Here is an 11358-nt window from a genome sequence, read left to right as displayed (position 1 = left end):
AAATTGACCATTAATCAGATAATCAATTAAAAATTAATTTTTTAAAGCATTTTATTTCTCAATTTTTATCACTTCCGGTCATTAATTTGCAAAATGGCTTCCATTGCCGGTCGAGTGTTGGTTTATGGTGGAAAAGGAGCGCTTGGCTCCAAATTGGTTGATCTATTCAAAGCCAAAAACTGGGTAAGTACTCATAGAACAACACTTCATCTAATTTACCTTACTTTTCCGCTATGTGACCGCCCATCTGTCGGTTGCGGCCCTCGAAAGTGCGGAAGTGCTCACGCTAGTTCCATATTTCAACCACAGGGGGCGCGTTTTAAACGTATTTGAGAAATGTGGGGATTAATTAGCAGAGGAAGATTTCCTCTGTTTGCACCACTATCATGTAGAAGTAACTTAGGCTAAACTTTAGAATCCCCGATCGGAAATAACGTAGTTTGATCGCATTCAACTATAAATCCATTGAACAGTGGTGCTTGGTTAGTGAACCGATGACCTTTTTGGCTCACCGTAGGGGAGTCTTTACAATACCGCAGTGTCCGTCGTCCGTCGTCGTCTGTCGTCGTCCGTCGTCGTCGTCGTATCCTGTTTCAAAAACAGTGGCACGTTTCTTAACCGCTAAGCCTATGAACTTGTAACTTTGTACACAGGACTCCCTTGGTCAGATGACCTGTGACACTAAATTTCGATCCGATCTGATTCTTAATTTGGCCACCAGGGGGCCGAATGTAGATATCTAAAAAGTGTGATATCTCGCTTATTAATGACTTGTTTGGAATGAAATTTTTGTGGTAGGTACTCATAGCAAGGATACATCATATATCATACGGGTTTTTAATTTGACCTACTTTTCAAGGTCACAGAGGTCAAATGGCGTAAATTGGCTGTTTCAGTGTAACTATGGCACGTTTCTCAACCGCAACAGCTATGAACTTGAAACTTGGTACATATAACCCCCTATATCAGATAACCTCTTGTGCTGAATATCGGTCCGATCTGATTCTCAATTTGGCCACCAGGGGGTCGAATGTGGATATCTAAAAAGTGTGATATCTCGCTTACTGATGACTTGTTTTCGATAAAACTTTTGTGGTAGGTACTCATAGCAAGGATACATCATATATCATATGGGTTTTTAATTTGACCTACTTGTCGAGGTCACAGAGGTCACAACGCAGACACAGATATGGCCGAAATTGCATGTTTTGTGTTTTTCGTGTTGTGGCAATCCAAAGGTCGTGAGTTCAAACCCCGGTCAGGGACGGCCAAAAATATTTTTTTATTTTATTATTTTTTATCTTTTCCCTTTTGTCTTTTCTGACTTGTATCTTACATTTTCTTGATTTTTGGCTCACCGTAGGGGAGTCTTATGTAATACCGCAGTGTCCGTCGTCCGTCGTCGTATCCTATTTAAAAAACAGTGGCACGTTTCTTAACCGCTAGGGCTATGAACTTAAAACTTTGTACACAGCACCCCCTAGGTCAGGTGACCTCTGACACTAAATTTCGGTCCGATCTGATTCTCAACTTGGCCACCAGGGGGCCAAATGTCGATATCTAAAAAGTGTGATATCTCGCTTATTAGTGACTTGTTTTCGATGAAACTTGCGTTGTAGGTACTCATAGCAAATATACATCCTATATCATACGGGTTTTTAATTTGACCTACTTTTCAAGTTCACAGAGGTCATATGGCGTAAATTGGCCGTTAGAGTGTAAACTATAGCACGTTTCTTAACCACTAAAGCTATGAACTTGAAACTTGGTACATATAACCCCCTATATCACATAGCCTCTGGTGCTGAATTTCAGTTTGATCTGATTCTCAACTTTGCCACCAGGGGGCCAAAAGTGGATATCTAAAAAGTGTGATATATCGCTTATAAGTGACTTGTTTTCGATAAAATTTTTATGGTAGGTACTCTTAGGAAGAATACATCACATGTCTTACGGGTTTTCAATTTGACCTACTTTTCAAGGTCACAGAGGTCATATGGCGTAAATTGGCCGTTGGAGTGTAAACTATGGCACGTTTCTTAACCAGTAAAGCTATGAACTTGAAACTTGGTGCATATAACCCCCTACATCAGATAACCTTTGATGCCGAATTTTGGCCTGATCTGATTCTTTATTCGGCCACCAGGGGGCCATAATGGAAAAAGGAAGAAGTGCAATATCTTGCTTATTTGAGTGAATTGTTTTCGATAAAATTTTTATGGCAGGGACTTCTAGCAAGGATACACCACATGTCCTACGATTTTTGGATTTGACCTCCTTTTCTAGGTCACAGAGGTCAAATGGCGTAAATTGGCCATTAGAGTGTAACTATGGCACGTTTCTTAACTGCTGAAGCTATGAACTTGAAAGTTGGTACATGTAACCCCCTACATCAGATAATCTCTGACACCGAATTTTGGCCTCATCTGATTCTTGATTTGGCCACCAGGGGGTCAAAACTGAAAAAGTAGGACATGCAATATCTTGCTTATTAATGACTTTTTTTCGATGAATTTTTTATTGCAGGGACTCTTAGCAATCACACGATATTGATCTTGTTGATGTCATAGACAATTATTGGTTGGATCATAAACTTATATATACTGCCCTGTCTTATTACTTGACATCAATACACATCTAAAAAAAGTCTTCATGCCTGATTGTGTTCACCATATTCACCTCTAAACTAAGCATGATCCTGCCTACTAAAAGATGTATACGGTGAGCACAATGGCCCCTGGCCGTTTCATTTTGGGGTGTGATCGGGGATTCTAAACTTTCGTAACTTAAACTGTCAGAACAGTAGTGCCCTCACTTCATGTCCACCTGCCGTGTCAACTGGAAACAATCCGCCGTCTGGTCACAATGATGACGTTCCCAACGCCGATGGCAGTAATGTTGCGCGATATTGTATCGCCACGTCGTGAGAATACTTATGTCACCACTTGCTGTATAGAATTGCTATATCACCATTTTTTAATAGGAATTGAGGTTATGATGTAAATGGCGATATAAGTTACACAGAAGTGGCGATAGCCGATACAATGCAATATTTATCGCGCAACGTTAGCAGTGCATGGTCATGGAATGATGATGGATGCTTACTCCTTGCATGCTGGGCTGGGGTGTTCCGCTTCTTGTCCTTGCTGTGAGGGAAGATACATTGGCTCATTGAGAAATTGTCTGGCGTATTTGACCGTGAAGACATATTGCAAAGTTGTTTTGTTGTCCTGACCTTAGGTCTGAGGAGATGGTGTAACTGTAGTGTAAGTGTATCCAGCCAGTGCCCAGTGGCCTTCTCAGATGAGTGGACTGATTCATTGACATCACTAAAGTAGAAAAAAATTCCTTTTCGTTTCAGTGGGTTGGTAGTCTGGATTTGGTTCCTAATGAAGAAGCCCATGCCAACTTCGTTGTCCAGCGCGACTTGTCATGGACCGACCAGGAGGCAGCTGTTGAAAAGGATGTGGAGGAGTCCTTGAAGGATGAAAAAGTTGATGCAATTCTCTGTGTTGCAGGAGGATGGGCTGGAGGAAGTGCAGCCAATAAAGGTATCCATTATTTCTTATTGGCTACATGTAATCTCATAACCTCAAACTCTGTGAAGTACTTTTTTGATATCATAATGAATAATGGGGGGATTCGTGATGGAAACTTGACCAATTATGTATATAGACATATCACGCTAGGCCGGGATAGAAATTCACATGAGTTAGACTGTTACTGGCTACCTGAACACTGTTATATGCCCAACCATAGAAAGTCAAAGTCTGTTTGAAATGAACTGATATTGGTTACAAACAGAAACTGCTATCCAAAAAGGTCATGGGCTTATATTCTAGAAAGGGAGTATGATGTAACATGAGAGTTTGGTTCGGATTTTATCCTTCCCTTGCATGTCATACAGTAGAATCTCACTAATAAGGACACCCTTCGGACTGTCAGTGTCATATGCTGTCCTTAATAAATAAAGAGGTGTCCTGATAAGAAAGGTCAAATTGAATGGACCAAAACTAGTGTCCTTAATAGAGAGGTTGTCCTTAATAGAGAGGGTGTCCTTAATAGAGAGGGTGTCCTTAATAGAGAGGGTGTCCTTAATAGAGAGGGTGTCCTTAATAGAGAGGGTGTCCTTAATAGAGAGGGTGTCCTTAATAGAGAGGGTGTCCTTAATATAGAGGTGTCCGCTAAGCGAGGTTCCACTGTACTATGTTCATAATTTATTTCAGCCATGATAAAGAATGCAGATGCCATGTGGAAGCAGAGCGTCTGGCCGTCGACCATCTCTGCCAGACTCGCGCACAAGTTCCTGAAGGAGGGTGGTACCCTGGTTCTTCCCGGTGCTCAGCCAGCCGTCAAGGGAACACCGGGGATGATCGGTTATGGTATGGCCAAGGCAGCAGTTCACCAGTTGGTGAAGAGTTTGGCCGAGGATAAGAGTGGGATGCCTGCCAATTCATTCGTGGCAGCAATTCTTCCGTGAGTAAAGATCCGATGTTATCTATTATCGTTCCAAAAAAAATTCTAAAGTTCCTTTGCACTTACGTTTTCTAAGATTTGTACTTTTCTAAGAATATCTGTAAACAGTTTGAGTACATTCAAGGGTACTTATTAGGGTATTTATGTACTTTGAGTACCATACTTTATTGGACAAGTCTGGACAAGCACCTAATTGCATAACCTCCTTTGGATATATTTTAGACATGCTCAAAGTAAGTGCTACTACTTATATTTACATGCCGTATGGTGAAAAAAATACATGCTATAAGAACACGATGAAATTTGTCAATTCCGGTAAAATAAGTATTTTTGGATTGTTTCTGATAAAATACCGTGTTTTGTTCAACTTCCACATTTTTTGTGTGAAAACCCAAACAACCTGAATGCCATTTTTCTAATGAAATGGGCTATTTACCTATAGAGCATAAATTGCTGTAATAGCTGTGTTTTTTATTTCTGCTCTTGGTCCCTTGGTATTGCCCCAAGAGCATGTTTAGAAAGGATAATTGTGACCCGCTCTACCAAACCTAGGCGCTTGTCGCATCTGAACTCGACAGGTTGATACGGACTTGTTGTTGATTTCCCTATTGTAGACCTTTTGTGAAATCTATTACAAACTGATTTGGTCACATTTCACAAAAGGTCTACAATAGGGAAATGAACAACAAGTCCGTATCAACCTGTCGAGTTCAGATGCGACAAGCGCCTAGTTTTGGTAGAGCGAGTCACAATTTTGCTTTTTAGTGTAAAACAGTTTTTCCTTTTTTTAAAGACATTGTTTCGTCCTTTTCAATGTTGATATATATCTTGTTTCAGAGTAACACTTGACACCCCAATGAACCGCAAATTCATGCCAAATGCAGACCATTCCGCCTGGACGAGGTTGGAGACCGTTGCAGAGTAAGTTTGTTTGAAGAGAAGTTGAAGCGAAGACAGCTCCAACAAAATAGAAAAAAATCAATGAAATTTTTACTCTGAATGATAAGGCCTTAGATAAATTATGAAACGCCTAAAATGAGTTATGAAAAATTGGAAAATGAAAAGGCTAAAAGTTTGATTTTCTTTTTTTATGATTTATCTCTTGAATTCTGAATTTGTTGCTTAAAGGCCTATGCTGTTCGTTAAAATTTTGTATTTGTAATTGAATTTAAAAATGTCCATACTGAATATAAATTTCAACATTGCCGTTGTGTAGACTGATATACAAATACTATGAATACCAAGTTTCAACAAATTTGCATTCATAATAACTGCACTACGGCATTGTGTATTAGTGGATTTATAATTACCTGGACCACAAGTAATTACAAACAGTGTACCCCTTTAAACATTGAAAATTTTGTCACCTCGACCTCAATCCATCCGAAGAAGGTCATAAAAATCAAAAATGGTTTTGATTCATTTGTTTATCTTCAAACTCAACCTAGTATACAATAAAAAAATTGGACCACCATCGCTAAATGCTCATTCCTTGAATTTGTCAACAGGTTGCTCCTGAAGTGGAGTGGTAACGAGGAGAGGCCCGCCAACGGTAGTCTGGTTCAGCTCATCACCAAAGAGGGCGTCACCGAATACATTCCTGCCTAACTGCAGCATTCCAGCACTTCCATGTCAGTCCACCAATAATACAGCATTATCATGAACCTTGACATTTATACACCCGCTGTTTATGTCAGCCTTGGCCACTGAGTTGCTAATGACCATGTGGCCTGTCTAGTCTGAAATAAAACGAAAAGCTGTAGTAAAAAATTGTCCACATGACCTGTCCCTCAACCACAGCGAACTCACTTTCAGCATTACAATTTTTGGTGCCTGGGTGGCTAAGGCTTGGCTTAAAATAGCGTAAAATGTACATGTATTTTAATTCCATTCAAAATGATCTTCCATTGCTTATTTTTTTCTGAAAAACTACTTGGATATTGATTTTTATAAAGAAACTACTGGAAATTATGTAAAAATTTGTCACTGTATGATGGAAAATCATATCTTGATAAAACTGAATGTACTTTGTATGACAACTCGTGAAATCATAGTTCTAATTCGTTACGCAAGTATTTTTAGAAGCGGTAAGGTGTGATCATGTACTATCTGTGTGATTGTAATTATCCTATATCATATACTGTCACATAGATTTGTTTGTTGTAAAACATCTCTCTGTGAGAGAGTGTCATAGAGGTCACATTGGATTAGCTGTCAAACTGTTCAACGATTTTCAGTGTGAGATTTATACAATATCGAATTTTGAGAAAATCATATAAAGTATTTCACAAAGCGAAATAGATAAGTTTTTAGCATTTTAACAAAAATGGCAAAGTTAGAAGTGGTAAATATCCGTTTTTACCATTTTGAGAAAAATGTCTTCATAGTTTTAAGAATCTTACTGAAAGTGATTGAAAATTTTTCGACATTTTTTATCATAACAGAACATGTAGTGAGCTATTGATGCTTGTGTATGTTCCAAGGGGTCCCTGTGATTGAATAAAAGCAAAAGTCCCAAGGCTGTACCCCGCACGCTTTTGTAGTTTTTCAGAATGAAAAGTCTAGAGCTTAACCCTTCCAGGACTGAATATTTGTTTCCTAAACCTCCTCTCTGGACTGGATATTTTTCAAGTTTTTTCGTCCAAAATCGAAAGTTTTTGAAAGCAAAATACCAGCTTTGCAAGAATCGCTATGAAGTTGGCATGAATAGAAAGGGTATTCCCCAGGATGTCGGGAATCCCCTTGGAGCAGTTAAAAAATGCAGATCGGCATTAGAAATGACTGGAAAACCGATGTAGTGAAAAGATCATTGATCTCGCATTTCTGCGAGACTCGTCCAAAACGGAGGTATTGCGGTGCTCGCAATTTTGCGTGAGTCGTCCTGAAAGGGTATGTGCTATATCAAATACTCTTCTTGATTACATTTAATTAGACCATACACCTCAAACATGAAAGTGCAATGTTGAACGTATTGTGTATGGTTCTGAAGTCCTTTGTGTTGATAAACTGGACACTTCTAGTCATTGCTTTGGTGTCCATATACATGTATTTTTATAAGACCACAAAGAGAACTTATTTTAATCAAGCTTAAATATACTATGCGTGTTCAACGCTTCTTTGTTAAAGGGACAATAGAGGCAGCAGCTAGGCAGGCAAGATAAAGTTACACAAAGCTGCCAATAGGGGTCTCTCACATCTCACAGTAGGTCAAAATGATTCACGCTTGTACGAGGGATATATTCAGTGCTCAGTCTGACATGACCAATCCTTGCCTTGTATACTAGTCACTTGAAGATGGCAAAATTAGCCCCTCTCCTCCTGCCTATAGTCCCCTTTAAGGCATTTTTCTTCTCGGACTCAAATCCAAGCTGTAAATAACCTTTGTAAAGCTGATTATTTGGATTTCTGACAGTTTTATAGCGCACAAAGTTTCTCCTTGTTTTCTCAAAGGCGTCCGCACCTTATCAATGTTACTGTTATTAATATTTTTACAGAGCACTTACTGTTGAAGTAATTGGCATTGTCCAATGAGATTTATAGTGCGATTTAAATATCATTTTAGAGTCACCCTGGAGAATGATGCCCCAGCTTGCAGACAATCAGCTAGGCATTCCAACTTGCCGAGCTGGTCTGTCCTCAGAAAGGAGAAAATATTAGATGATGTTTGGGAATTTGCTTTCCTGGATTTTGACTGCACAGACTCATAATATCAAGAATTCATAAAGTTTCTTATCATAGTCTTTTTAAATTCTTGATATTATGCAACATACTCCCCAAAGATGCCTTTTAGAAAAAAGGAAAAACCTTGTGGGCTAAAAACCAACTTGGAGTCATCCATTGGTAATCATCATTGTTCGCTATGTCAAGCATTTTGGTAGTCAAATGTCTGTACATGTACATGTACTGTATGTCACATCACAAGAAGGTACCGTTACAATTCCTTACGTACTTAGGGGCAGATTTAATCGGAGCCTCGTAAATCATGCTTGTCTGAGCCCTAGTGCCCATGCTGTACTTAGATGACAGAGTTCAGTGCAGATGCACATGCACCTCGAGTTCAGAGCCTCATAAACCATGCTTGTCTGAGCCCTAGTGCCCATGCTGTACTTAGATGACAGAGTTTAGTGCAGATGCACATGCACCCCGAGTTCAGAGCCTCATAAACCATGCTTGTCTGAGCCCTAGTGCCCATGCTGTACTTAGATGACAGAGTTTAGTGCAGATGCACATGCACCCCGAGTTCAGAGCCTCATAAACCATGCTTGTCTGAGCCCTAGTGCCCATGCTGCACTTAGATGACAGAGTATAGTGCAGATGCACATGCACCCCGAGTTCAGAGCCTCATAAACCATGCTTGTCTGAGCCCTAGTGCCCATGCTGTACTTAGATGACAGAGTTTAGTGCAGATGCACATGCACCCCGAGTTGTTTAGTGTGTGCTCTGACATGGAAAGAGTAAAGTAGTATAAGAAATGGTTATTGTTGTTACTATGCATAGAAGTTTAGTAAGTCTATCAGAGAAAAAGATAAATATTGTTTAATATTGATTATTAATGGTGAAAGAGTGTGACTTCTTTGTGTTAGAATTGTTGTCAAAAGAAAGAGCCTGTTATTGTAAATGTTTTATTTAACCAAGCGATGCATTCCAAATTATTAACAATAAGCATAATGTATAAATGGCATGATTCAGGTAGCTACAAGTGTCCTATTTAGTGGTGAGATTTTGATAACTTTGCCAAAATTTCATCATTTATCTCTAAGATACTAACTGTATTAATTAATTTCACGAAGAAATTGCAAAGCAATTATAACACGCCTAAAATAGCTTGGAAAATTTGTCAGTATTTGGCTGCAATGAACACTTCAGCTACCTGGACACATCATTTTAAATATTCATGCCTCCACTCAGTGTGTCCCCTTGTAAGTCATTTCAGAGTGACAGACTTCCAAGCCTCCAGTTCTGCTTAAATTCAACAAGAAAGGGTGGTAGTTGGATGGTTTGTTGACTTTCTACCAAATTGCAATGTGAACAGGTCAACAGAAGATGTCATCTGCAATACTTTCATTTTGGGACATGCTGTGACGTAGTCTTCCACGTATATCATTGTAACTACAGAGCACCTGCTGTATTAGAAATAGTCAGATTCAGATGAGATTAGTTAGTAATTTAGATATTTTATTTTTGTTTTATGGTAGTGAGAGTCTTCTTTTTGTTGGCTTCAAGGATTTGTCTAAATACAGCTGTCACTGGATTAGACCCCAGATCAATACAGATCTGAGTCTGGTTCTCCCTTGCTTATAACCAAATTATTCAACCAAACCATGACAATTAGCTTTTCTGCATATTATAAACTCTGGCAAGGGTAGATAAGATTGAACCCTTACTTGATTCTTGTATAAATATCAAGGACAAATTACAAAGAAAGTGTCTTTCGTTTTCAAGTAAAATGTCACTTTCCACTTTACTCTTTGAAGCCTTCAATATTTTTTAATTTAAAGCCCGGAGCACACATAGATATAGGGCTGCGAGATTACATGTATGTCCCAAATGACTTTTACAGAATAAGGAACACAACAAACCTTCTTTTAGTCAATGATATAAGATTTTTAAGACCTTTGTGGCATAATCTTGCAGACATTTCTCTCTGTGTACTCCTAGCTTAACCAGTCCTGTGTGCTAATGCTAATTTAAGGCACTTGTCTTTGCGTTCAAAACTTTCAAATAACTTGACTTTCCTGCTGATCTCCGAAATCATTATCGGTACATGAAATCAAGTTTACATTTTCACAACTTTGAAATGAAATATTTAGAGCTGCATTTAAAAGAGACCAGTATAATGTCATATTTATCTTTGAACATAGTTTAAAATGTGCATTTATTAGGGTACTGATAAGAATTTTAGGTGTCAAACTGTGGCATTTTTGATTGAGAAATCCTGAAGCATTGTTAGATAACCCTCTGTGTTATGCCTTATAATAAGTCATACATGTATTAGCCATTTGTTAGGTCACAAATCCATTGTGTCTGTAGTACCATTCAGGCACTGGACCTGGACGAAATGCATCTATTTAAATTGGCAATCTATTTGATGTGGCACATATTGCATTTGATAGTTGCAAGTCCTTTTGTGATGATGTTCTAAAGGTCTCTTGAGCCAAGTAGTGCCTTGTGGCGTGTTGAATTAGCGATTATTTTCCTCATGAAACACCTGCTATTGAATCTGTAGATGAAAAGAAATAAAAGTCATTGTGTTTGAGAGATATTTTTCGCTCCATTGCTTTCTTCTAAACCCTTTGAGGTGTCTTGTCCGAATCACCATCGGAAATCATGGTGGGTTCAAGAGCTTGACCTTGGGTCTCTCATGTACCAGTATGGGGAGGTGCCAATCTTTCGTGATGCCCTCGACTTCTCACTGGAGCGGATCCTTCAGATGGCAGTGGCAATCAGCAGGTGAGAGCCAATGGTCATGCCCGTCTGGAGGTGATCCATTCGAGGACGGTCTCAATGCACCAGAGATGGCAAGGCAGTTGCCATATTCGGGACTGAAGTGCCAACATAACTCGAGAAATATTGGTTGATATGAATAATGACTAGCAAATGCTTTTATCTAAAACTCCATGTACATTTACACTACACCTTTCTGTACAAAATTGAAGTAAAAGCATTTGCTAGACTTTATTCATATCAGCCAATGTTGATGTAGTGCTGGATGTGACTATCAAGTCCTCGGGTCCTGACTGCTGTCCGGATAGGACCAGTATCTGGTCTCTGGTAACATTCCATATCTGACCATCCCACGAGCTTCTCTTTCATAGCACTCAGTAGCTCTCAAGTACTGCTTAACAACCAGAGCACCTGAGACAGCGATTGTTGTCAGGTACT

At 39.2% G+C, this 11358-nt stretch overlaps 2 protein-coding genes across 2 annotated transcripts in view; one reads left to right on the top strand and one right to left on the bottom strand.

The window, feature by feature from the left end:
* The window catches only part of LOC135488935 (attractin-like protein 1), a 116948-nt gene that overhangs the window by 59572 nt on the left and 46018 nt on the right, over positions 1-11358 (bottom strand). The gene's annotated exons all lie outside the window — the stretch shown is intronic.
* On the top strand, positions 86-10734 carry LOC135489041 (dihydropteridine reductase-like). The gene is made up of 5 exons (XM_064774126.1): positions 86-183; positions 3362-3551; positions 4227-4476; positions 5314-5397; positions 5985-10734. The coding sequence occupies exons 1-5, from the start codon at positions 94-96 to the stop codon at positions 6082-6084; spliced, it is 714 nt and encodes a 237-aa protein (XP_064630196.1). The 5' UTR covers positions 86-93; the 3' UTR covers positions 6085-10734.

Source organism: Lineus longissimus, chromosome 6, assembly GCF_910592395.1.
Source record: "Lineus longissimus chromosome 6, tnLinLong1.2, whole genome shotgun sequence".
Taxonomy (NCBI): domain Eukaryota; kingdom Metazoa; phylum Nemertea; class Pilidiophora; order Heteronemertea; family Lineidae; genus Lineus; species Lineus longissimus.
The sequence above is the reverse complement of the archived record's forward strand: the minus strand, read 5'-3'. Positions and strand labels throughout refer to the sequence as shown.

What these genes read in the sequence shown, in the direction of transcription:
- LOC135489041 (XM_064774126.1), top strand. Translation starts at nt 94, where the DNA reads ATGGCTTCCATTGCCGGTCGAGTGTTGGTTTATGGTGGAAAAGGAGCG. An exon ending in TATTCAAAGCCAAAAACTGG is followed by an intron (nt 184 to 3,361) that starts GTAAGTACTCAT and finishes TTTTCGTTTCAG; the next exon opens with TGGGTTGGTAGTCTGGATTT. An exon ending in AGGTTGGAGACCGTTGCAGA is followed by an intron (nt 5,398 to 5,984) that starts GTAAGTTTGTTT and finishes ATTTGTCAACAG; the next exon opens with GTTGCTCCTGAAGTGGAGTG.